At 38.2% G+C, this 26646-nt stretch overlaps 1 protein-coding gene across 5 annotated transcripts in view; it reads left to right on the top strand.

Annotated features, from left to right (window-relative positions):
* Positions 1 to 1878: 1878 nt before the first annotated feature.
* Positions 1879 to 26646, top strand: part of LOC113154871 (AMP deaminase 2) — a 28731-nt gene continuing 3963 nt past the window's right edge. The window contains exons 1-18 of one of the 5 annotated variants that reach the window (XM_026349289.1): positions 1879 to 1955; positions 2278 to 2338; positions 19084 to 19214; positions 19810 to 19940; positions 20495 to 20563; positions 22335 to 22446; positions 22549 to 22735; positions 23076 to 23217; positions 23297 to 23386; positions 23484 to 23613; positions 23765 to 23959; positions 24051 to 24182; positions 24273 to 24436; positions 24833 to 24959; positions 25052 to 25215; positions 25803 to 25923; positions 26179 to 26352; positions 26469 to 26579. In XM_026349289.1, the coding sequence (XP_026205074.1) occupies positions 2329 to 2338; positions 19084 to 19214; positions 19810 to 19940; positions 20495 to 20563; positions 22335 to 22446; positions 22549 to 22735; positions 23076 to 23217; positions 23297 to 23386; positions 23484 to 23613; positions 23765 to 23959; positions 24051 to 24182; positions 24273 to 24436; positions 24833 to 24959; positions 25052 to 25215; positions 25803 to 25923; positions 26179 to 26352; positions 26469 to 26579 (2190 nt within the window). In that variant the 5' untranslated portion in view covers positions 1879 to 1955; positions 2278 to 2328. Of the gene's footprint in view, positions 1956 to 2277; positions 2339 to 5635; positions 6545 to 14116; positions 14314 to 19083; positions 19215 to 19809; positions 19941 to 20494; positions 20564 to 22334; positions 22447 to 22548; positions 22736 to 23075; positions 23218 to 23296; positions 23387 to 23483; positions 23614 to 23764; positions 23960 to 24050; positions 24183 to 24272; positions 24437 to 24832; positions 24960 to 25051; positions 25216 to 25802; positions 25924 to 26178; positions 26353 to 26468; positions 26580 to 26646 lie in introns of those variants that run through there. The other 4 variants (XM_026349288.1, XM_026349285.1, XM_026349290.1 and 1 more) reach the window with 4 other exon arrangements.

Genomic DNA, 26646 nt, shown 5'->3' with positions numbered 1-26646 from the left:
TGTGTCTGAAGGTGTTGGTGTGCGACAGGCCTCACACCTCAACGATGGACCTCAGTCAAGCCGCCCCCAGCTTCGCCAGGCTCAGCCATCCCCATGGCAATTATTACCTAGTGACATTTCTCAGTGCTGTAGTGGGTGGCAGGAGGAGTTTGCTCTATTGGGAATCCAACAAGACATCCTTATCTGTGACTTCTTAAAATATATTTTCTAGACTAAACCAAAGCTGACATTTGTTTGTTTTATTTTATCACGACCTTAAGATTGCTTGTGTGAATATTTTATACTATAAAACGAAATAACCCTTCTTTTCTGCTCTTTAGAATAACCTTTATTTCCATGTAGTGTTAGATTGCTTTACATTTTTAACTTAAAAGTGTAAACATAAGTGGTATATGAGGCAGACTTGTCTTATTATCTAATATCCAAATTAGTTGTAATTTTATGCTGTGTGAAATGTCTTTATACTCATACATGCACACACATTTGTTTGTATAAATAAGAAAGATCTTTATCTTTGCATTTACATTACAATTATCCTTTTTGTAAAAGTAACAAACCTGTACAATTTCACAATAAGGCAATGGAAAGCAAATACCTAAATTATGCATAAGTGTCAACATAATAGCTAACAGCAACTGCAAAACATTTTCCCTAATACATGGACAATAAAAGCTGTAAGCAAAGGACAGTGATAAGTAGTGGAGAGGATGGAGCACAGATTAAAGTGAAAGATGGGGATATGTTTTTAAATGAAGGAAGGGCTACATATGTGAGTAATATTCAGGGGACATGGATCATGTACATGTTTAAGTTGCAGTAATTCAGTATTTTGCCACCTGGGGGCACTTGATCTACACTAAAATGCAACAGTGCAAAGTGCCTATTTTGCAAGCAGCAAACATGCAAACACTGTGATATATGTGACAGACTGATGTGTAGTTGTTTTCTGGCTACCTGATTAATGTATCCCCAATGCTGATTCACCTTTTTAACTCTATTTAGGTCTCCATTAACTCCTGAGGGACATATCTTGCTCTTTAACTGATAAATGCTTTGTTTGGTGTTGGCCATGTAGTGTGAATACATCGCGGCCTTTTGTTGAGAACAGCTGCTACACCTGGAAAATGGGCTAATGAGGATAGCCTTTAGAATAGGAAGACTAACAGAAAAGTTACTGAATCAAAGTTCAGACGTTTATAACAAAAATGATATGAAAGATGCTAAAGTGCTCTGCAGAATGGAAGTTGAATATTTATTACTTTGTCTTTATTCTTTGCACATTAAGTAGTTAATGTGAAATGTGGTGAGAGGTCAGTGCATCACATGTTTCCTGCCTCTGGTCAGCAGGACAAAGTGGAAGCAAAGCAAGATAAATGATAATGAAAACAAACTGATTGTTGAAGAGCATCTACTTCTCAACAAATCACATGACAAACAGTAACACCTCTCTACTGTCCCTGACCCTAGTGGAAAACTGCTCATCAGTTAATCAGCCATTTATAGTTACCTTATAAATATTATCTGCTTGTTTAAGTAAAGGCCAAAGTTTGATCATGGTTAAATAAGCATTTGGACTTCAGTCTTTAAAGCTAATGAGTCAGCCAAGCTGCGGCTGTGAGTTCCCATTTTCACTTCATGTGTTTTCATGTGTCCAGCTGACTTTGGCAGCTTCCATGTGAGTTACTTAATAAAAGACACAACTAGTAACACATGAGGTATTTTCCAGCTGTTTTACTGCTTAAAACTAAAAGGTCCCATATGTACTACACTGCTGCTAAAGTGCAGCACCATGTCTTTAAATGTTAATAGAGGCCTTATTAAACCATCTCTGCTGCACATCTGCCGACCTTTGAACCCAGACTCACTCTCTGCGGGCGGCGCCTTAAAAAAGTCCAGTCCGTCCTCAAAGGAAACTCAATCTACGTCAAAACACAACCCTCCCTAACGGAGCAAAGGTAAACAATACCTACATTTCTTATCTGTTGTCTGTTTTATCCCACAGGTATTATCAGTAATAGCTTTGGGATGTTTTTCCATTCGCTGAAGTAACTTTATGCAGCAGGTGTCCGTAAAGTTACCGTTATTAGTTATCTCACGCTAACTAGCTAACTGTTAACGGTCGGTAATTTAAGCTAGCGGGGACTTAAGTTAGCTGTGTGAAACTTACTTTTAGTTTCTAACTAGTCAACTAGACAGACCAGCTCACCGGGTTAGTACACTGAACCTAAAAGCCTCGTTTATTAGCTCACCGCCGTGTTGTTTGTGTGTTTTCCGCAGGACCTCTGCTGCCTTGTGTCACAGACTCCTGCCTCCGGCTGCTCCTCCACTATGTCAGGTGGTAAGTCACCAAGCAGGAACACAATCCAAACACCTGTGAAGGGTTATAGCTTTCACATATAGATACTGTGTTGTGAGCGACGCTTATATAAAAAAGAGTCTACCCTTTTCCCCATTTCTTTGTTTCTGTGTCAACTTATAATGTTATATGTTATATTCAGTGTCAGCGTAACATGCCTGCGTGAAGCTGCTTTGTCGTGTAACGCTGGAGTTCCGTCTTTTTGTTTCTGCTTGTATCAGGGATATAATGTTATATTAGCAGTTTTTCCTTTTACATTTCTACTTCTGTCTTCTACTTTGCTTTTGCAAATACTATGTGTGGTTATAAAGTACACAAACTAGCACATGAGGGAGTTTACTTTTTATTAGCTGGTGTGTTTTGGTGTCTGATCAACACTATACTTTTGTACAACTTGTTCTCCTTGAGTATTTTCCATTTTTTTTATAATTTATGATTTTATTCGTCTATTTATATTGTAGTATTGTAAATATAGAACTTTTCACTTCTCTAATTGTACATGTATTAAACAGCTGAAGTTACCGCTGCAGTGACACAGAGCAAACATCATACATCAATAATTATACCATACACTACTACTACTACTACATGAGGGGTTATAACTTATAAGAGCTTATATGAATCCACATAAACAGATGCTTTTAAATCAAAGACCATAACAATTTAAAGACATTTACAGGCTCTGCCTCCCAGACTGTGAACTGGGAGGGAGAGAAAGGCATATTATGTTAAAATGTGTTAGAGAACAGTGCATGCTCCACACACTAGAAAAAGTCAGGTCACCTGCACTGTTGTATTACTTTTAAAGACAGTAACTAAACTCAATTTTTACTCATGTTGATTCTGTATTTTCATTTTATCATCATTATATTTTAATTAAACTAAATATTCTGCCTTATTGTAGTCAGTAGCACAATACAGCATGTAGCCACCGGAGGTTGTTTTGTGGCATTGTGTCAAAAATGGGGAGTTTTGTGGCTCATGTTCAGTCAGCCATAATGAGTCCTTTGTAGTGTGTACCTTTGCTCACAGACAGTTCACCAGAAAGAGGTCTGCCAAACTGACATCAGCAACACTTCAGATATCTCTTCTCAGTACTTGTTGTTGTTTGCAGTGCCCTGGAAACAAGCAAAGTTGATTATACATCCTTTGTTACTACTAGTTTATAAGTCACAAATTTACATGAGGGTTTTAAAACATAAGAAACCCTCTATCCTATAGACTCTTTACTCAGATATTTGGCATAAATATCATATGTTTTGTAATTAAAGTATTTAAGATTAATGTGCAAAGGCACAGAAACCACTCATGTGACATGTGACGTTGAAGATGACTTGGAATAAAATTTACCACTATAACACGATGAAAATGGCATCCTAATGGTAATATGCCACTTACATTCCCCTTATATCTTATGTTAAGTGAAGTGGGCCTTTATGAGAGAAGAACGTAACATTACTTAAAGTAACAGTGACTAAAGTTACTTAATCTCCGTGTTAATCCCTTTGAGTAGGAAAAAACAAGCTTACATAAAAACAAACAAACAAAAATAGAGCCTTGGTGACTGGCAGAAGCAGTGGTGTTTATTGGAAAATACCTATTTTAGAAACAGTTACAATAATCCTGAGCTTGTTTTTTTGTGCAATGTATGAAAATGCTGTACATGGAAAGAAAGAACTGTTTTCTTTTTTGGTGTAAGGCTTCTGCAAACAAAATGCTGAATTCCATGAGCTGTGAAGGAGTGAAAAAAATCCTGCAGCAGCCAATGATATGCACAGTGGTCTCATTTTTAGCAAAAGGGTGTACAGACTGAAAGCTTGACCAAGCAGCAAGGGGCAGAGAGAAAACCAAAGAAGGAATAAGAAGAGCCAGCAGGGTAACATAATTACCTTCTGTTTCCAGGTAAGAGCCTCAGGAATGTGAGTAATTTGGTTTAAGCAAGATGTGTGACATATTTATAGGGGTAGATAAATAGGCCTCGGTTTTTCAGTCTTTGCTGGTGATGGTGAGTGTCAGCTCTCTCAGAAACTGGGTCATATTTCAGAAAAGGCTGAAACAAGATTTTCTTCAGCTTGCAAGTATAAACCTTGAGGTCTTCCACTTTTGTGAGCTATAACCATTAGACTTGTTTTGTTGTGAAGCTTGTTTAATAAGCAGGTTGAATTTCACTTTGATGGTTGTGAAAATACGTCTGTGTTTGTAGTTGGAGCTTAGTCTTTAGTTGTTCTTAGCCTATTTTCACAGTACTCCTAACAAAGAATGCCTTCTGGATTATGTTTTAGTTGTAAATATTAGTTTGATAGAGTGTTTTTGAGTTTGTTCTCCAAATTACTGAATATCTGATCTATCTACATAGTGGAATATAGTGGCAAGAACTAACTTGAAGCCTTTGGAATTTCATGGTTTTCTGATCTTCATCTAAGTCAAGATTATTGACAAAAGGTTCTCTCTCTCTTTTCTTGCCACCATATGTTGGAGGATTCAGGAAAATGGAGGATTCAGCCTGTACTTATGTAAAACAGTGTTCATTTAAACACCATTTTGAGCTTAACTCTCAGTTATGCGGTATTAATTCCAATTGTAATTAAATGATGACTGATTAGCAAATTCTTCAATGAATAGATAATAATTTTACCACTTCTCCCTGTGAACATTGCTTTGTACAATTGTACGATATGCAGCACTTTAAAGCTAATAATGTCATAGATTTTAAGTCTAATTCAGTCATTTTTGGACAAATGATTTTTAAAGCCTATATATTGTTTGGCAAAGTAAAGCTGCTGCAATATTGTGCTCAGAAGCAATAAACATTTTCTGTGTTCATAACAATTTCATACCACTAGATGGGGATCTTTATTGTTTTTTATTGTTTTAGTGCTGGAATCTATAGGGAGCAAAAGACAGCATGAAGTTTTTTTACGTGCTCAACAGTTGGTGTCCTCCGACTTTAGTATTAAACTGTGGCTGCAATGCAGCTTTTATTTCTCTACAAACTTATTTTTTTTATTATTTATTTTTTATTATTATCATTTACTTAATCATTTTGGCTACATTTGTTGTATAGCGACAGAGCGTGAAACTCAAACTCAGCAGTTTATGAGACTTTTAAAAGTCTGACAATTTTAATCTTCAATTTGCAATTTAATAAATTGTCTGAATACCTAGTTAGTGTCAGTACGGAAAAAAATCATAGTGCTTTTTAACATATAATTTTCAGCTTGATTTGTTTAAAGTGATCAAATTCTACTGAACGTTTCCATTTAAATCGTAGTGGATACTATAGTTTAAAAAAGTGTATTATCGATTATTAAGTACATTAGTAAATTCATCTAAACTACAGGGAAAGTTGTACATGTTACCGATTACATTACTGACCCTTGCTGGCCATTGGTCGTGACTATTTATAATACCTCATGTCAGGCAGGCCTGTGCTGTGTGTGTTTAGGCTCTCTGTCTCCCCTCAGAATTTTCCAGCAAGTGGGTAGTTCACAAGTAACCTTAGACTAATCTGGTTTCTGTATTTATACACACTGACCATTCTTTTTTCTGTCATCATTTCTGTCAGTTGCTGTTCATCTGGATCCTCTTAACTATCTTTTTCCTCTCGGCTGAATACACATTCTCTAGTGTATGCGATTGCTATTTTTAGATGAGTGGAAAATCTTTTGTCCTTCGCTCACCTTGGCGCTCAGCTTGTGGGGGTGCAGTTGGTCTCCAGGCTTGCTGGCTGTCATGCTAGCTACACACTGTGATCAGCAATGCCCTCCTGTGTGGCTGTGTTCCCCTGCATTGGCTTTGGGAAGCTCATTCCCTGGTTGCTAGGACAACCAAAGAGGATGGCCCCCAGCAGGAGCTGGGGAAGCCTTGGGCTAACTTTCAGCACGTCACTGTGCAGCATGTCTGCTGACCTACAGCTGGATGGGAGGAGCCAACTCTGCAGAGGAGCTTCTCCCGTCCAAGTAAGGGTCCTGCCGCCCCGCTTCTGCACCATGAGACAGAGCTCCAGCTTTAAAGCTAGTGTTACTCTCTCCCTCTGCTGGCCACTGCGCAACTTTGACTTTCTCTGCTCCAGTAATAAAAGGAGCACTGACTGCAAGATGTCATCCTCCTCCTCCACCACCGATGGACAAGGGAAGCCTAAATCTCCGTTTTGCAAGAGGGGGAGTCTGCAGAGCACCACCATCCCTGGTGAGTGTGGGTGACAGATGGTTCCATAGAAAAAGTGAGGGAACTCTATTACATTAAGGTTGTGCAGAGGCTTTTAAGAATCCATACTGCTCACCATAAGCAATAGAGAAAGGAACTGAGTCCACCGTGGTGGGACTCCTGCAACTCTAGTTTGTTCTCAGTGCTGTTTCTGTGGGTTTTGGTGAATTTGTATAATTAAGCACACTGCTGTGTGTAAAACTATAGGCTTGAATCAAAACATATTTGGCATTTTATATAGTATTGATGTGTTCATTTTATTGTTTATAAGTGACAGTGACAAGACACAATATAGTTATTGAGCACCCATTTAAGTAGTAGTTTTTTTTCCTTGTCATTTGTCCTTACTTTTCCTAGAAATGCAGAAATTCATTCATAACAATAGATTTGAAGTGGGTATTTGGATTTTTGACATATTGTAAAGAGATGCCCACAGTAGGCTCCTGTGCCCACCCTTTGTACCAACAATAGTTTGTCAGACTCTGACTGGCTATGAATGGGCCTTATCCCCACAGCGTTAGCCAGAGCAGTGGGATCGTTTATCTTGTAGTTTCGCGTCTCTCATCATGACGTCAATATTTTTAAAAACTGCTTTCATTTTTGTTCAGGAGTATTTGCGTTACTATCAAGAAACTATCATAACCCTAATCCTGTAAGTTTTAGTTAGTGTATGCTTCCAACATCACGCGGTTACAGATGAGACTATAAAAAACTCACAGTGTGTATTTAGGCACGCTTTTGTGATACTATTCTGTGGATTAATGTGAAACATTGCAATGAGGCTTGTGCCCCAACAGAAATCTAATTTTGTTTTAATTTCAGCGACTATTTTGATGTGCCACATAACAGTACATATGCTGAGTATTCAGAGGAATGCAGCAGCAAATCTTCAGCAGTTATTCATGTTGACACAGAGTATACTGTATTTGCTGAGGAATCCTGTCTTTGCTGCAGTAATAAATAACTTAGAAGTCTCTCCATCCACGCAGTCATTTAAGTCCACTCAATTAGCCGCTTGGCTGAGCCCTCTGCACTCCAAGTCCATCATAAGAGCTTCATGTAGGCTCCTCGGTACAATACTTCCATCTGACCACACCAGTCTGTTTCATCATCAAAAATCTGCTGTAGCTGCAGGATGAACTGCTGAGGTTTTATTCAAGAACTGAGGGCTTCTATATTTTCTGTTAGTTTGTTTATTCCAAATAAATTATTATCGCCATCCCTCCTGCACATTTGAAACGTTGCTTATGTAAGTGTTAGTGTTGATTTACTGGTGGAAACATTGATTACTCCGTCAGTTTTCTCATGTGCAGGGCTGTGTCTGTGCCTGCATGCTGTTCTCTTCCAATGGCCCATCAGTGCATCACATGAAGCAGAATATATAATGTCCTGGCTTTGCAGCTGAAACTATGTGACGTGATATATAGGGGCTATTAAAGTGTCTGCCAGAGAAGTGAAGGGAATTCCTCTCTCCAGCATGAATCGCTGCTGTGCTTTCTGTTTTAATCTACTACATACTAGCCTTTAACTTTATACACTATCTTGTGTACCTTTTATCTTTGCCTGTCTTGGTTTTCATCTTGTCTTTAATTTTGTTGGAACAATTCTTTGTTCCTCTCAAGCTGATTTGTCAACTCAATAACATCTGAAAGATACTGTGACCCTTGCCTGATTACAGGACATGGATTAACCACTGTACTTTGTATGGTAATTTATAAAGGGCGGAGAATTTTTTAGGAATCTGTGGTGTACATTTCATATGTAATTATGACACCAGAATGTACTGAAAACATTTCCTTTTATGTATGTGCTTTCTGTTAATATGTGTTATTTTGAACAGTTCATTAATAGTTAATGAATAGTTGTATTTTGGCAATAAGCTTTGTGTTACATGCACTTACAGTCATGAACCACTATACTTGATGGTCAGGTGACCCAGTTAGGATCAGGAGGGCGGCCTTTTTAAACTGTCAGCTCCACATTGATCTGTTTGCTTGTTTAACTCTTTGGTCAACTTTTAGTGTACCATTCCAGCCTCTCCTTTTCGTGGTCCATTAACAGCCAGATATACTGTCTCTGTCATGACATATCTCTGTGGGCCTTTCGCTTGAAATGAAGTGTATACTGATCTCATGATCTGACAGGTCATGTGAGCAGTTGTTAACACTCCTTGAATCAATAGCACTTCCACACATTAGTGTCCCATGGACTTTAACCTGCACAACTGGCAACCCCTATGCCCACCCATCTCACCCCACCCACCACTCCTGCAGCAGATATTAATACATGACAAGCAAACAGGACCTTGCCCATGGCCTCATAATCTCAAACTTGCGCTCGTGGGTGTTATGGCATAGTGTAGTTGTCACCCCAGCTGAAAGGGTGTCACAGTGGGTTTGTTTCCACCACTAAAGGACAAAGCAGAACCTCTGTCACTAGTAGCGCATTGATTAAATCACTGAAGAGACATTTGGGACCCATTGTAACTATAAAGGTACTGTATGGCAATACTGACTTTCATATTACAAAACAGAATTTGTAACCAGTGAAGTATGTTTGCATGAATGGTGAATTTCTTTTGTTAAAAATTGTTAGAAATTGTAATTTTAATTAATTAATTATTATTATGATAAAGTTCTGTTTTACGGTATATTTTAAGAATAAATTAAATAGCTGCTCTTTCTCACCTCTACTCTAGAGGAAGTCTCTGTAGTCAGATCAGTTTAAGTCACTGATTTGCAGTGAAACATGACTAAGGAACAGTTTGCTATGTTTTTGACTGGAAAATTACGTAGCTTACTTTTGCCATGCATCGCTTTGTGTAACAAAGGGAATGTTTTAGTTCTGAATAAGGGATTAGAGAGAACTTGGAGCTCAGGCCTTGAGAGCTATCAAACAAACAGGTGGGCCTGTTGAAAGATAGCCAGCAGTGTCACAGTATCTGTCTTTTTAATCATCACCATACTATAAACACACACACGCTCACGCACAGTGCTGCTAGACTCAACATCATGCTATTAGACACATCATATCTCACTGGGGTGATTTGCTGGCATACAGATTATGCTAAGGCTCATGGGTTTATTTCATTGCTGAGGCAGAGTTAAGTATGATGTTTTTCCACTTCATTTGATCACAGATGAACTGCTGTCGGCTGATGCTTGGTCCCTGTTTGGCTTTTTATTGTCCTGTGACCTCAGTGAGCTACAGAATAACTAGCCCCCTGTTGATGTACGGATCCCAGCTCATATTCTGGCTTTTTTAGGAATGCATGCACACACATAAAATATATCTCCATACACTTAATGCAAACCCACGGTTTTTCAACACACACACACACACACACACACACACACACACACACACACACACACACACACACACACACACACACACACACACAGTCACAGTCATTTATCAATTTAAAATGCCCATCATTCACTGCATTTCTCAGTAGTGTAGGCTTAATACGTTTGTGTGTTAGACCATTGGCCAGACAAAACAGCATACAAAGTTGATTTAACTTTGAAACATATTTTTTACACTTTATGGTATTCTTTCAAGACAATTTGTGTATTTGGAAGTAAAGACAGCTCTACTAACTACATGTGCATGTACATGTGATACTGTGTTAAAGTTCATAGAAACAATATGTGTTATCTTCTTCACTTAGCCATCTCTGTGAAGTAACACTCTTTTTATTGCCTCTGGCTTTGATCCGTGACAGGGGATGGGATATTAACCTCCTGATGACAGATGAAGCATTGCTAACTACTGTGTCTTACATGTTGATAGTGTCAAGTGACACTCTTTGCTTTATTCAGATATAGCTGGACTGACAGAGGTGGTAAGAGGTATGGTAACCAGACACAGCTCTGGATATCTGTATCCGTTTTGTTTAGTGTGTTTGACTTTCAGGGTGGGTGCACAGGGTAGCTGTGTACATCTACGGATGTGTTTATATGAGTATGCTTTTGTGTGTGATAATCTGCAGAGAGGATTTTTTGTTTTGAGAACACTGCAGCATTGACTATTTTGTTTGAATATTTGTCCTGTTTTATTCATTCACATGGGAATCCTTGCAGGTTTGCCTGGTAACAGCCTTCAAAATGTAAGCTCTTGTGTTTATTTGGGAGAAAGGGGGTGAGAAATGCTGCACAGTTACTCCCATGTGCTGTTGATTAGCCTCTTGGGAAAGAGATGTGTGAACACAGCAGAGCTCAAGCTGAGGTTACAACAAGAAACCAAAACTCCTGAGTTACTTGAGAAATATTTTTTAAATATGAGCACATACACAGTTTAAACCTTATTATTAGCATAATCAGTGGTAGAACACATACTCATAACTGACTTTACACTTGTACAAAAAGTGTAATAAAGAAATTACCTGAGTGTGATAAGTAAAAAAACAAGCACTGCAGGATTGGTTGCAGTTCACAAATCTTCTGCATTTCAGGTCACTTGAAAAACTTGAACAACAACCTTAAAATTATTTAATGTTTCATACAAAAAGATTTCGCTTACTTATCTTACCCAATCTTGCACAAATAATACAATATGATCTTTTATCTTCAGTCAAAGACTTAATTTACAATAGCAACTTTGATTCATATTGTTTATGTTGGAGATTGATCCAGTGGTCGCAAATATGTTTTAGAAATCAAATGTTTAACTTTGTAAAACTTTAAACAGTTTGGAACATACATGGAGAAATATATATAAAGTTTATATTAACTCTGTTTATTTTATTTTATTTTTAAAGCTATTTAAATAAAGTGAAATAGATTGTTGATTTTCTATGGAAGTACAAAAATCTCATCTAAGCTGTAAAAGGCCTGACCACTCAATAATCACAGTTATGTAAGTAAACAGTGTATCTACGTAAACCTTTTTTAAATACTGTGCACAATAGTGTTGATTGAGGTTAGTGTAATATCTTTGTGTCTAGAGTAATGAAGCAACATTTGTTGTGCTGTTAAAAATCACAAAAGATCTGTCTCTTTTTGTCCAGAATTATAAACCCATAGCACAGCGTGTGTCATGAATTTATCACCTCTACTTGCAGTCATTTAACTGACAGGAAGAAATTTACATTTTTTGTGTTTTCAGGGCAATAAATGCTATTAGATCCTGACTAGATTTAAGATGCTAGAAGCAGATGTCTTGCAGTAGCCTACAAGACTGTATATGCCAAGCCTTAGCACATACAAACTGTCTGTCAAAACGAAGTGTGTCAGAAAACGAAGTCTTGTGAATATTTGAGTCAAACAAGTAGAGCAACATTGTCCATTGTTGTTTTTGCATCTCATGTGCTATATACTGTTGACTTGACTTTAGTTGCAACTGTCTCATTCGCATGTTATGGTATTTCACAAAAATGTGGATTTGTCCAGAGCTTAGTCCAGAGTGCTTTGTGACTTTTATATTGATGCTTGTGCATGTGTTTCTATTCTCTATCTTCATTTGGAAAACTGCTTGATGATCTTTACTTGTAGGTGTCGAAATTTCATAAAAACTAGATCTTAAATAGAGAATTAGCACATTTCTTGAGTACTGTGAAACACAGCAAGCTGGCTTGCCTTGTGCCTTACAGCAATCATGTGAGAGAGGAAGGAAATAACATTCCTGGCATCATGTGATCAGCAGACCATGTTTTGTGTTATTCATTATGAAAAGAGCTCACTTGAAAAAAAAAAATGAAAAAAAAAATGTTTATTTATACACCCATGTCCACCCCCCCAAAAAGTCACAAACTATATTATTTAGTTGTACCACCTTTAATTTTGATTACAGCATGCATTCGCAGTGGCATCGTTTTGATACGCTTCTGCTATGTCACAACTTTTATTGCCATCCAGAGGTGCATTCGTTTTTCGACAAGATCTTGTCTTGATGTTGATGAGTCAGACAGCTGTTCAAAGGCTTCTCACGCACATCCCAAAGATTCTCAGTGGGGTTAAGGTCTGGACTCTGTGGTGGCCAAACCATTTGTGAAAATGAAAATGATACCTTAATCACTCTTTCACAATTTGAGCCCAATGAATCCTGGCATTGTCATCTTGAAATATCCACATCTCATTGATGGAATAACTTGGTTGTTCAGTATATTCATACCCCAGATCATAGCACTGCCCCCACTGGCTTGTACAGTAGGCACTAGACATTGGTGCATCACTTCATTTGCCTCTCTTCTTACCCTGATGCTCCGATCACTCTGGAACAGGGTAAATGTCAGTTCATTAGACCACATGACCTTCTTCCATTGCTTCAAAGTCCAATCCTTATCCTCCCTAGCAAATTGAAGCCTTTTTTCTGATTAGCCTCAATGACATGTTGTTTTCTTAAGGCTACACAGCTGTTTAGTCCCAATCCCTTGAGTTCTATGCACATGTGCATGTGGAAATGCTCTTACATCCATTTTTTAACAAAGCCATGAGTTCTACTGTTGTTTTTTTACGATTTGATTTCACCAAATGTTTAAGTGATTGCTGATCACGATCATTCAAGATTGTTTTTCCGACCACATATCTTCCTCAAACATTATGGTTCCCCACTATCTTTCCAGTTTTTTAATCTCCTTAAATGTTTTCTTTGCTTGATGCATGCCTGTAATTTGACCCTTCTGAAAAAGATTAACATCTTTTCCACGGCCACAGGATGTGTCTTCCGACATGGTTGTTTCGGAAATGAGAAGCTACTCACTGCATCAGTTAGGGTTAAATAACTTGGCAGCTGAAACATAATCATTCATGCGTAATTATCCAAAGGAAGGCTCATACCTATCTGCTTAGTTAAATCCAGGTGGTGACTTTTTTTTTGCATGGGTAGTGTATGTATTTGTTCTCAGTGATATGAATATTGATGCCAGAAATCACTCTTCAGACATTTACTGTTCATGTATTTATTATTATTAAGATTGTAGATTCCAGCTACTATCCAATATCCATCTAAATCTGACACATAAAAACAGCTTGTCAGTCGCAAGCAAAATTAAAAAAACATCACTTACAATGAGTAGTACATAATAACAATAAAACATTAAGTCACAAAAATTGAAAAATATGTAATTAATAACATTAATCATGAAAATAAATTAGTTAATGTGTGAATTAATTAATTTTTATTATATTTACTAAAAAGGAATACTTGTTTTTAAATACTGTTATTTATACCATAAATAAGTGGTTTGTAGCCGTGGGAAGCTGTTTGCTCATGAATAACAGGGGGGTGGAGAAAAAGGAGGAGTGGCCAGGGATGCAGGGCCTCCTCCATTTTACTGCACAATAGAGCATGAGCTGCTCTGTTGTCCTTCCCTTTTTTGCTACGTGGTATGTTCCATCCCAGTATTTAAATCCGGGAGCTTGAAGGCTGTGCTGTTCATGCACTGAAAACCGGCGTAATCCAGGAAGCAGCTGAGAGACAGAGGCGCAGAGACAGAGAATCTGAGGAAAGAGAAAAGAAAAACTGCCTCTCCAACACACCGGAGCTTCTGATAGTAACAAGCAAAGAAAAAGGAAAAGAAGAGCTTGTGTAATCCTGGTAGTATAGCAGCTGGTGTTTAGGAGAGAGCATATCCTGTGTCTCTCCTCTCTGTCTTTGCTGTCATCCTCTCTCTCCTACTGTACCAGCGGGGGAGGGTACATCAGCCGTCCCAGGCCTAGTTATATGTCCCAGCATCCCGCAAGAGCTCAGACAAGGCCACTGCGACTGTAACGGAGACTGTGAGAACAGGACAAGACAGAGAGATAGAGGTACTGTATCCTATGCTGATTAATCATGAACAGTACCTTATACTGTAGAACCAGTTCATGCAAATATTGTGTTACTAGAAGTTTCACCAGTTTTATGTTAGGCATTGTACTTATCACTCCAAAAATACTGCACAATGAAAGCTCATAGTGACACTTTAGGTGACAGTAAACACAGACGCTGTGAACAGAAATAAACTGAAAGCATGCAGAAAACAGTGGGAGGAAAACAGATGGAAGAACAAACAAATTTACTGTGCACTTGTTTGGTTGCTCTACTGCTATGACGCTGATCTTCACCAAGCTTAGTGAATTTCATAGTTTGTTGGAGATCCTGGCAGTTGAATTAGAGCCATCGACTACTACTCCTGTTTTCCAAAGTTCAGCATAATGCAGTATTATCACCTTGTGGCTTAACCACTGAGATTGTTGTGAGTTTCATGACAAAACATATCCAGTATATGGCCAAACTGCAAAAAACTGGAGCTGCTGACAATGAAAGAGAATAAATATCCTGTTCAGAATGACATCTTCATTATACAGCTGTGTGAGCAGACACAAACTGTAAACTCCCACAAGAACTGGGGTACCAGTTTTGAAAATCCCACTGAAGATGTTGACCTTCCTGATGTTCATGAGGTCAGTGTTTTTGTGAGAACAGCTGACATCTGTTTTGTGTGTTGGTGTATATAATGGCAGTGACTAGTGTCTTACTGGAGCTATCCTCTTTTAAAGGCTGTTTATGTTAGATGAAGCTGTGGAGTAGCAGTTAAAGTAAATGTCCCTCACCACATAACTTGGAATTCACCTTTTATTTTAAGCACACACTGAAATGAAATGTAATTTTGCCTTTCTGGTAGACATTTATGATTACACAAGCAATTTAAATTAGAGGACGATGCCTTGTTTACTGTTTAAAAAGTGAATTTGCAGGCAGTAGTTTTCAGCTGGCAGATTTCTTTACCCTTGGTGGTTTCTTTCACCATAGCTCATGTGTACTGATAATATGTATTTTCGAGATGAAAATCCAAAGTAGAGGTTTATTCTCATCTGTGGTTGCTAAGGAACATCTGAAGCGTGTGTCATCGCTGTGCCTCTCAGGGAATGAAGTGAAATCTGTAAAGAAAAACAATTGTCTCTGAGCACAGGAGCCACGTTTGCAGTAGACCAAAAAGTAAACTAGAACACATTACTGGGACTGGGACAATCAAGTTTTTTCTCTCAAGATGTCCATCATGCATTGCTGCTTGTGACATCTCAGGCTGCACATGAGTTTTAACTTTTTACATGAAAATAAAGGCTCCCTTTTATCAATATAAACATACAACCACAAATATAGTGGTCTAACATTGATCAGGCCCTAAAATCCTTACAGATTTTTCTTTTTGGGTAGTCTGAACAAAAGTGAATTGCAGGCTGATATTGTGAGATTATATGTATGAAAGTTTTTTTTTTTTCTCAAATGTTTCTTTGAGACATGGAGAGGTCAGAAAGTCTACAACATGCTATTGACTTTAGTATCTCTGGGCAAAATTAGAACATGGACTAGTACAACAACAACAATTCTTAGATTCAATTCAGAGGAAAGGGAAGGTTAAGATTAATGCAGATGTGGCAGTTCAAGGCCAGATATGTTCACTAAAATGCTGCTATTGAATTAATGTTGTTATTGTGGTGAAATCCATATCTTTGACATTGCATTGACAATAACAGCAAGGTCTATTTTTCAGCATGTCGCACAAAGGGAAGGAAAAAGAAATGTAGAAATTAAACTGGGAAATGACCGACTGTACAAGTAGGAGAGGCGTTTTTCATCTTTACAGCAGCTAAATGTAATTTGTTCTATGCAGAGATAGATCATAATTTATCATATCATTAAATAGACCGGTCAGTGGGTTTGATATTGAAGCTTTGATAATAGTGTCCTGCTAAGAGGTAGAGAAAGTAAAAGTAAACAAGTTTATATAAATTGTTGTAGTGAGAGTATTTCCCTGGACATCCGGATTACTAACTTATAAAAGGTAGAATGACACTGCCAAAACTGCTAACTATTGGCCCTAGCGATGGATAGGATGAGACAGGATGGAAGCAATGCATTGATCCTAATAGAGCAGAGGCAGCTGCAGGGATACTACACAGCCCTCTGGTAGGGATCAAAAGAACAGGTGGGTGGTGTATGTGGGTGGTGTGCAGACTCAGCTCCCACAGATGTGAGAGAAAGCTGAGCTGGTGAGCTTTGCCGATATTAGTCACTGATCTAAGAAATTAACTCACTGGCGACATGAAGATGGAAGGGTTGAGGCATTTCATTCTAAAATAGACAAGACTGACAGACACACAGTTGAAATAGCATGTTTGAGGTTTCTTGGCTTTCTAGTCTTTGTACCAAAACACATTGTCATGCAACCTGGATCTGCACAGTGGTTTGAAGCAAAGACCAACAGTTTGTTATGTCTGTCTTTTAAGGAAATACAGTTCTGTGTTGAGCCACACTCTGTTTTACAGTTGAGTTTGTAAAGGTTTTTGTCCTAAGGAAACACTTAAGTCAGCTACCTGCTATGCTAATTTTACTCAGAAAAAAAAAAAAAACCCAAAAACTAAATACTAAACTAGATACCCAAATATCCAAGATATTTGTCTTTATAATTGGTTATTAATTAAAAAAATTCAAACAATCCTGTTTCCTCCTCACCTTTGTGAAGATGTTTAAAAATAAAAATTAACTGAATAGTAGTAGTCTAACTTAAGTTATCATAAACTTGCTCTTATTATTGCTTTGGTCACTGTCTCTTAGCTGTGTTTATGTTGCTACCACAATACAGAGCAGAGAGAACTGGAGGTGATGGTTTTTGCTACCCACTACAATGATGTCACTGAGACAAATAGAGTTGGGGTTGCTGGATCAAGTGTCATCTGTGGTGGAAAGGCCAGGGGATTACATGGATACTATACTGGGAATGACTCTGTTTATGTGTGTGTCTGTGTACTTGAAGTCATTTGTTTGTCCATGTGAAAATACACATGTACATGTCCTTAGTGTTTACACACCAATGTGTGTTTACTTTATATAATAATGAATGCATGCCCATAAAGATTGAGAAATCACACCCAACACAAGCACCAAACATCATTTGAAATGATTAAGAATTAGTACTCTCGTTATATAATTCAAAAACATTTGTATACACGATATGTTAACTTAAGAAATTGAATATTTGTACATAACTTTTTGTCAATTTTTTGAAGTCTGATTTATTGTTTTCTGCCCTACATATCCAGTATGATTTGGGCAATAATAATATGCATGTATGTTCAAGAGCTCTTTCTATGTCCTTCAGCACATGATTGTCAGCAGTATTCACGGGCTTTAAACTTTACCGTGCACTTTGCTCATTTCTTACATAGCCTTAGAGGCAGACAGCAGATGGCAGACACAGCACCAATAATGACACCAATTATAGAGGCGAGTGAACACACCACTCCCAAAGCCTTAGACTTATTATAAGTGAGTGAATTACTGTGTGCACATCACTATGTTAGTACCTTAAATTATGGTTCCCCTTAAGCTGAATTCATGGTTGTACACAGGAATCAGTAAATGTGATTTTCCTGAGTGTACCTAAATCTTAAGAGACAAATGTATTTAGTGGGGATGTCTTGTGCCATTCCAGAGGATCGGTATTAGCGCCGGTCTTGACAGTGAAAATTAACCCACGAGTAAACTTTTTAGTTAAAGTGCTCTCTGTAACTGTAAAGAGAAGATGCTCCACATGATGAGTGTCTTTAGTTTCATGAAAAGCACAAAGTTATGTGTTTAAATCTGTATCTGGAGTATCACATATCTTCTGGAAAATAAGTTGTGTAGAATTAAGCGTTATTTCAATGGGTCACATGCTTAGTTAATGCAATTTTACTGAAGCTAAATAAATATTGGATTGGATTGGATTGGCGTACAAATATTAAAGGACTCGGATTAGAGCCAAAAAAAACTTGATCAGGACATCCCTGGTATTTAGTCCTCCCCTATTAAGTGTGGTTTACTCAGGACTGGAGCTGGTGCCATCTGTTTTAGAGGTTTAGAGTGGGAAGGGCCCTTCTATGTCACAGTCAGGTGTATTTACCCACATGTTGATGTGTTTACATGACTAAAGGTAAAACTTTTTTTTTCCTTCATATGTATCATTGATCACTATATCTGCTTGTACAACTGTCTTTTCTTAAGTGGACCCTTGTGAAGTAGAACACTTTCATGCTGTGTCACTATATTCCTATTACAAAGTGACATTGTGTCTTTGTAGTATGAACTCTAAGGCTCACAAGTGAAGTGAAGCTGTAGTGTACAGACTTCTTCTCTCTTTTCTGGTAAAAGTCATGTGGCCCTTACCATAGACAACATGTTTCATACTCATAATGGGTCCTACTTTTTTCTAGGTCATGTTGTTTTTACATGTTACGTTTTGTCATGTTATGTTGTCTTTTCCTGGCAGTTCTACAAAAGTAGCAGTTACCTAGCAATTACCTTATAATATATATATGTGTGTATATATGTATGTATGTTTTGTTTGTTTTTCTTTGAATGATGGCACATTTGGAAATGTTTCAAAACATGTTCTGAAAGCTCATTTTTTGCAGTTCATTACTCCATTGCTTCATATTTTTCAGGGCACAGGGCTGAATATAAAGAGCCTAAAATGAATAATACATGATCTTGAAGTCATGGTGACTCACTGTGTTACTATAACTGTTTAGCATATTGTCTGTGTCTGCTTACAGATCTGTGTGGTGCAGCTGGGCCCAAGCCCCTCAAGCCCCAGCGATCCCTTCCTGGTACACCAGTTTCTCTCACACACTATCCAATTGATCTGCGAACATCCATGGAAGAAAAATACAAAGAGATAGCTGAGGTAAGAATTGTTTCTTAAAAAAGTAAACTAATGAAACAGAAATAATGTGATTAAACTAGCGGTTCTATATACAGCCAATCTAAGTGAACTTAAACTGAGCCAGGAAATTAGCCAACGTAACTTAAATACACAATAAAGAACTAATCAACTGTACGTCATCCCAGTGGCTTCTGCATTGACTAACAATAAATTCAGCTTTCATTTTCTTACCAGTTTAAATACAGAGATATCTGAAACTCATTCAAAGGATCCAAATCAACACAGACCATTGTGTATTTTCAGATTTGGCTAAAATAAAGCAGATCAAATATTGTCCTTTACTTTTATTGCTCAAACTGTGGGCCTCTATTCTCTCACTCCTCTCTTCTGGAGTTCCCTATCTATTTTACTTGATTGGCCCACAATGCTTGTTAAGCAAACAATTCTGCCCATAGTGGAGACAATACAAGCAATTTATCAAATTAATGAACATTTATGGATTTATTCCAGTGTAACAGGTGGTTTATGTGTGTCGCCCATACGTCCATATGTACACAATATCCATAATACCTGTTTCCTATTCTGTGTTGTCATATATGATACAACTTTACTCCAGGAGCTGTTCACACGCAGCATGGCAGAGAGTGAGATGCGAAGCGCTCCTTATGAGTTCCCAGAGGACAGCCCCATTGAACAGCTGGAGGAGCGGCGGCACCGATTAGAGAGGCAAATCAGCCAGGACATTAAGTGAGGAAATGCAAACAGAGCACACACACAAAGCAGTTATATAAACTATTTACATTACCTCAGACAGATGTAGCTGTCCCTCCTTTCTCCACCGTCCATGTACTCATCAGCTTCCAGTTTGCTACTTTGGGGGGTAACTAACTTGCCAGCTGGCAACTGTCCTGGTGCTCTCTTTAGTCTTTTTTTTCTTTTACTTTTATGAGGAGGTGGATTCTGTCTCTGTTGCCAGGGTTGATGCTATCTGCACCACTAAGCCAATTGTTTGGGTGGTTATCTGGCACGCTCCCACAGACCCCTGTTTACCAGGTTTTAGTACTACTAACTGATGATGTTTTTTTCTGTTTATGTCAATAATCTTGATTATTTAATGCCTAATGCTTTGTGTGCATATGTATGTATGCCTGTCTGTGAGAGAGAGTGTGTGTGTATGAGTGTGTTCACATGTGCATATATTTGGACTCTATCTGTGCTTAATTTCTTCCTCACTATCTCTGATGCCCCTCTGCCCCCCTGCCTTGCCTACACTATTCTGTGCCGCTGCATATCACCCCAAGGCTTGAGCCTGAGATCTTGCTCCGTGCCAAACAGGACTTCATGAAAATCGACAGTGCAGCAGACCTAGAGTGAGTGAGCTCTGCTTCAGTATGTATGTCTTGTGCAGTAATATTCTGTTTGGTTTTTTCTTTGTCTTAGAATTGCTCTCTGTTTTCTTGCTTGTACATTTTGAATTGTGCTATCAACTACTTACCAGACATTTTAGTGTTTATTCTCAATACTCTATAAGGTGTTTCCCATACACACACTTTACGTGGGCGGGCTGTCCAAGTATATTTAGCCATCCTTTTTTTTTTTGTCTGTCCAAGCGAACGACACCATCTGTGATCCATTAAGATTTTTTCCCTGCTCTCTGCTCTGCCTGTAGGTTACTTTTTTGCAAATTAAAATGTCAAACAGCTGCTCAGATCGCCTGTTGCTAATAATTTTAATTCTATGAACTGTTGACAGAACAAACATGCTGTTATCGGTGTATGTGATTTCCGCAAGTTGCTGTAGAGACAGACTTTAATACAACCCCGCTGTATTGTATGTATATTGTATGATCAATATTAAGTCTTCTGCTATGTATACATCTACAGCACACTTTATTGATGTCTACTGTTCATTTTATTTTTAAATTGACTTTAGTTTGTTGTAGTGTACACCATGTTGTCATTCTGTTGCTGCTCTTACCCACCTCAGGTAAAATCCCATTCTGTGGGAAACACTACTTTATGTAATAATGTCTAGTCTACAGTGTTTTACACTGTGGACTGACATAGTTACTTTTCTCCAAAATCACTGAATCACCATATTGAGATGGACCACGTTCTCCATCTGCTGGTGACCAGATAGATAGTTAAATGGGTACCATGTGTGTTTTTTAGAAAGTAAAATAACCTTTTTAGTGTGATTAAGGTCTACATTTATGAGACTGCATTTGCATTTTCTACTGGTACTGATTTAACCTTTCTCTACATAAGTTGAACATAATTTGTTGTGCTGTCTTGGTCATAAATTACACCTCTGGTCATTAGCAAATCTGTAGTTTAACTACTGATTGTTTATATGGTAGATACATCTTGCCATTGATAATATAAAGTCAATATTTTATTAACCCCAGTGCCCCATAAAACCAAACCTTTTAGGCGATTGCAGATACCGTATATTAAAATTGACATACAGAATTACCTAATGAACATACATTATGTTGTCAGAATCTGGATGTTGAATCATGGCAACTGGACCTCCTTCTTGTTAGGTTGAATAATTTTACTACTCATCCAAGTAGCTTCTTCTCATGACAGAATCCTCAGTGACATAGGGTTTAATAACTTTTGCTTTAACACTTATTGTCATGTTATTACTGAGATATTTCTAGATTTTGATTAGAAAACCTGTGTGGTGATTATAGTCCACTTGACACTATTTACAGAAGTACACACCAGCCGTAAGTAGGTTCCCAACTTCAGTACTTTTAGTAAAAAACTGCTGTAAAATTTAAGAAACGTTCTGTAGGAAAACTTCAGGAAAGAATAAAAAAACGTTCAACTACAAACAGTTTTTTAAGAAAAATGTCGCTTCTGTAGTAGTATTGTTTAGTGTGACATAGAGATACTGTAGCTGTAGTTTAGATAGATAGATTTAAGCATTAAAATATGCATTTAATTGAGGGACCAGCTATTATTACTAAACTACATTAATGCCTAACACTAAACCTATTTCTTCTTCATTTACTCTTCTACCATACTTCCTTCTTATATCTGCATTTTACTTCTCTTTGTCTTCATCCCTTTTTCCTCCATCTTGGTTATCTTGTTTTAAACACTGATTTACTTTTTATCGATTTTCTTTAAGGTTAATGAAGGAGACTAGTGAGGACACTGTTGATGATGGCTTTAAGGAGAGGGAAATGCCAATGGAGAGAGAGTACCAGCGGGTCTCAATAACAGGAGAGGAAAAGTGTGGAGTGAGAAGCTTTTATTTATTTATCTGCTTAGAAGTCAAATCATCACCTATTAACATAAATTCCACTGTGTGTGCACTCAGCTGTGTGATGATATCCCTCCAGGTGCCCTTCACTGACCTCGTAGATGCTGCAAAGTGTGTGGTCAAGGCATTATTCATTCGGGAGAAGTACATAAACCGCTCCATGCAGTCATTTTGTAAAACCACAGCTCATGCCCTGCAGGACCTCGGGATGAAGCCTCTTGATCTGAGAGTCTATGAAGATATACCAGAGACTCCAGTAGATGCTGGTATTACACGCACACATTGAACATAGTTTACACCACATGGGCAGAAATTGTTTCTCAGAAAAGGATAGAATCTCACACTGTTAAACAAGAGTGTCTTCTGTCTGCAGTCTGTCTATTTTAAATTGTTTTAATGATAATCATAGCTTTGTTCCTTTTGTATGGGTGAGCTAATTGCAAAGACCACTCCAGATTGAAAACAAAACAAAATGAAAACACAAGACACACCCAGAGCCTTGCCAAGCCTCTACTCTTTGTCACTTTCAACTTAGCAGTTCCTGTATCATTGTTAATCATTTTGAATACTTTTGAAGATCAATAAATGCCCACCCTGTTTTCCCAGATGCTCCTGTCCACCCACCTGTTTCAGAGACGCACCCTTATGACAATCAGGACCCCAAGAATATGCCGGCAGATACAGGATATGGGTGCAAGATGGTGGATGGAGTTGTCCATGTCTATACCAACAAAAACAACATGGACAAGTATGAATTTATTAACCTTTAAGAAATCACGTTCTTAAAACAGTTTCTTTGTAAAACTTTATAATCAATTCCTCTGTAGAAGTACCGAACTGGACCTGCCATATCCTGACCTGAAGGAGTATATTGCAGACATGAATGTCATGATGGCCCTCATTATCAACGGGCCAGTGTGAGTTTTTCTTTCACTGTATAGTTCTTCAGATATTTGTAGCTCACCGTATGGTTTAAATGCAATATATTTGGGTTTCTTTCTATGTTGTTCACAGGAAGTCTTTCTGCTATCGTCGCCTACAGTACCTAAGCTCTAAGTTCCAGATGCACATTCTTCTGAATGAGATGAAGGAACTGGCAGCACAGAAGAAAGTTCCTCATAGAGACTTCTATAACATACGAAAGGCAAGAGCCAAAATATGCCAGCTGCTGACGGCTTAGCTAGTTGATGAATTAATTGCCTGATAAAAGTTGTTTAAACCTATTGCCTTTTCTAAATATTCTGTCATAAAAAGTTAGCTTTGTCTTTGTTGCTGCTTTTCTGGACTGATTCCAGGTGGACACACACATACATGCATCGTCCTGCATGAACCAGAAGCACCTGTTGCGGTTCATCAAGAGAGCCATGAAGAAATACCCTGAGGAGATTGTTCACATTGAGAATGGCCAGGGTCAGACCCTCAAGGACGTGTTTGAGAGCATGAACCTCACAGCCTTTGACCTAAGTGTGGACACTCTCGATATGCATGCGGTGAGAACGGGAGAGGCAGTTCAAGATCTAAAAGCGTTATTATTTTAAGAGATTATGAAAAAAAATAAATACTGTTGTTTGTACTTATCAGGATCGTAACACATTCCATCGGTTTGACAAGTTCAATGCGAAATACAACCCTATTGGAGAATCCATCCTCCGGGAGATCTTCATCAAGACTGACAACTATGTTGAAGGAAAATACTTTGCACACATAGTGAAGGTGTGAAAGAGCTCATGGATCATTTTTTTCAGCTTTTCCAAATAATTTACAAAAACCACTCATCAAAATCCTCTGTTACTATTTGTACAGGAGGTGATGTTTGACCTGGAGGAGAGTAAGTACCAGAACTCAGAGTTACGTCTGTCCATCTACGGACGCTCCAGGGACGAATGGGATAAGTTGGCTCAGTGGGCTGTCAAACATCTCGTGTATTCTGATAATGTGCGCTGGCTTGTCCAGGTGCCTCGTTTGTTGTAAGTAGTTTCTCATTTATTGTCTGGCTTTACCTTTAATTAATATTTAGATCAGTCAAAACAAAATGTCACAGCAAGTTGTGTATCAAGTGTTTGTGTGGTGTATGTCTTAGGTTACATTTGTCTCATAAGCTTAAATTAACACTAAAACTTTTTCTATACTGTTCAGTCTGAATCCAAGTGTTATATATAGTGCACTGCTAAATCAGTAGAGGACTCTTCTAATAGAGAAAACCAAATACAAGTAACTTCTTAATCAGTGCAAACATCTTTCAGCTTTCAGCCAGTTACAATGAAACCTACATTTTAAATCACCAAATAAACAGTAATGATTTCTGTGATATCAACAAATCAACACTCTCCACTATCAACACTCTCCAATCACCACCTCTTCAGTGACGTTTACCACACAAAGAAGCAGCTGGCTAATTTCCAGGAAATGTTGGAGAACATCTTCATGCCACTGTACGAAGTCACAATCAACCCTCGCAGTCATCCTGAGCTGCATCTCTTCCTGGAGCATGTGCGTATCACATTAAATAAAATAAAACCTATCCTGATGATTCAAACTCAAACAGCTGAATGTTGTTTATTGTGTCACACGTATGTTAATAGGTGGTCGGCTTTGACAGCGTGGATGATGAGTCCAAACCTGAGCACCACATCTTTAATCTTGACAGTCCACTGCCAGCAAACTGGACAGAAGAAGACAACCCACCTTACTCCTACTACCTCTACTATACTTACGCCAACATGACCGTACTCAACCACCTGAGAAGGTATGGAGCAGCTAGACACATAATTCACAAGATGCCCACTTTCAGTTAATTTGATCTCTCAACCATTTGTTTAAGTAATAATCCAATAAAACACAAACCCCAAATACACACGCATGAAAAAGTCACCACCTTTATTAAACTAAGCAAATAGGTAATAGCCTCCCATTGGATAATTACTGCATGGATGATTATTTTTCAGCTGGCAACTAGTTATTGAACCCTAACTAATGCAGTGAGTAGCTTCTTATTTCTTAAACAACCATTACAGAAGACACATCCTGTGGAAAAGATGTTAATCTGTTTCAGAAGGGTTAAATTATTGGTATAATTCAAGCAAAGAAAACATCTAAGGAGATTGATGAAACTACTAAAACTGGGTTAAGAACTGTCCAATGGAAAAAGGTCACGTGGTCTCATGAGTCCACATTTACCCTGTTCCAGAGTGATGGGTGCATCAGGGTAAGAAGAGAAGTGGATTAAGTAATGCACCCATCATCCCGCATATTAGAGTGTGTGACTTGTTTTTTTGGACGGACAGTGTATATGCGTCTTTACTTAACGTTTGTTTTTATGTCTGTCTGACACAGGCGGCGAGGCTTCCATACTTTTGTCCTGCGACCTCACTGTGGGGAGGCAGGGCCGATCCACCACCTGGTGTCAGGTTTTATGTTATCTGAGAACATCTCTCATGGGCTGCTGCTAAGAAAGGTCAGAAAAGGACACACTGGACTGGTTGTGTAACTTTCACGATGTCTTGTAAAACTCATTTAGAAAGCTTGCTAAAAGATTGGTGAATTTTCCTTTTTATTACAGACATGGTAGAATATTAATTGACAAGAGAAACCATGTCTTGAAACAATTGAATACATAAACAAGTAACAATTCTACTGGTTTGAACAACATTGAGAAGGAAAAAAAGACAATACAATACTTTTATATTTCTTTCCTTTTGATATCTGTCAGGCCCCGGTGCTGCAGTATCTTTACTATCTGGCTCAAATTGGCATTGCCATGTCACCACTGAGTAACAACAGCCTGTTTCTCAGTTACCACCGCAACCCACTGCCAGAATATCTGTCCAGAGGCCTCATGGTGTCTCTGTCCACTGATGATCCTCTTCAATTCCACTTCACCAAGGTCAGTTAAAGCTCCACATTGAAGCTATACATTTCAAAAACATCATCAGAAGTGATGAGGCTACATTACAATATATGTGTGTGTCTGTGTGTGTGTGTGTGTGTGATGGTATGCAGGAGCCTCTGATGGAGGAGTACAGCATTGCTACTCAGGTGTGGAAACTGAGCTCCTGTGACATGTGTGAGCTGGCAAGAAACAGTGTCCTCATGAGTGGGTTTTCACACAAGGTAAACTACTTGAAAAGGCATTCTGTTTATCTAATCAATATATACATTTTTGACATGCATGTTTCGA

This window comes from Anabas testudineus, chromosome 5 (genome assembly GCF_900324465.2).
Source record: "Anabas testudineus chromosome 5, fAnaTes1.2, whole genome shotgun sequence".
NCBI lineage: Eukaryota > Metazoa > Chordata > Actinopteri > Anabantiformes > Anabantidae > Anabas > Anabas testudineus.
This window is presented reverse-complemented; position numbering and strand designations above follow the sequence as displayed.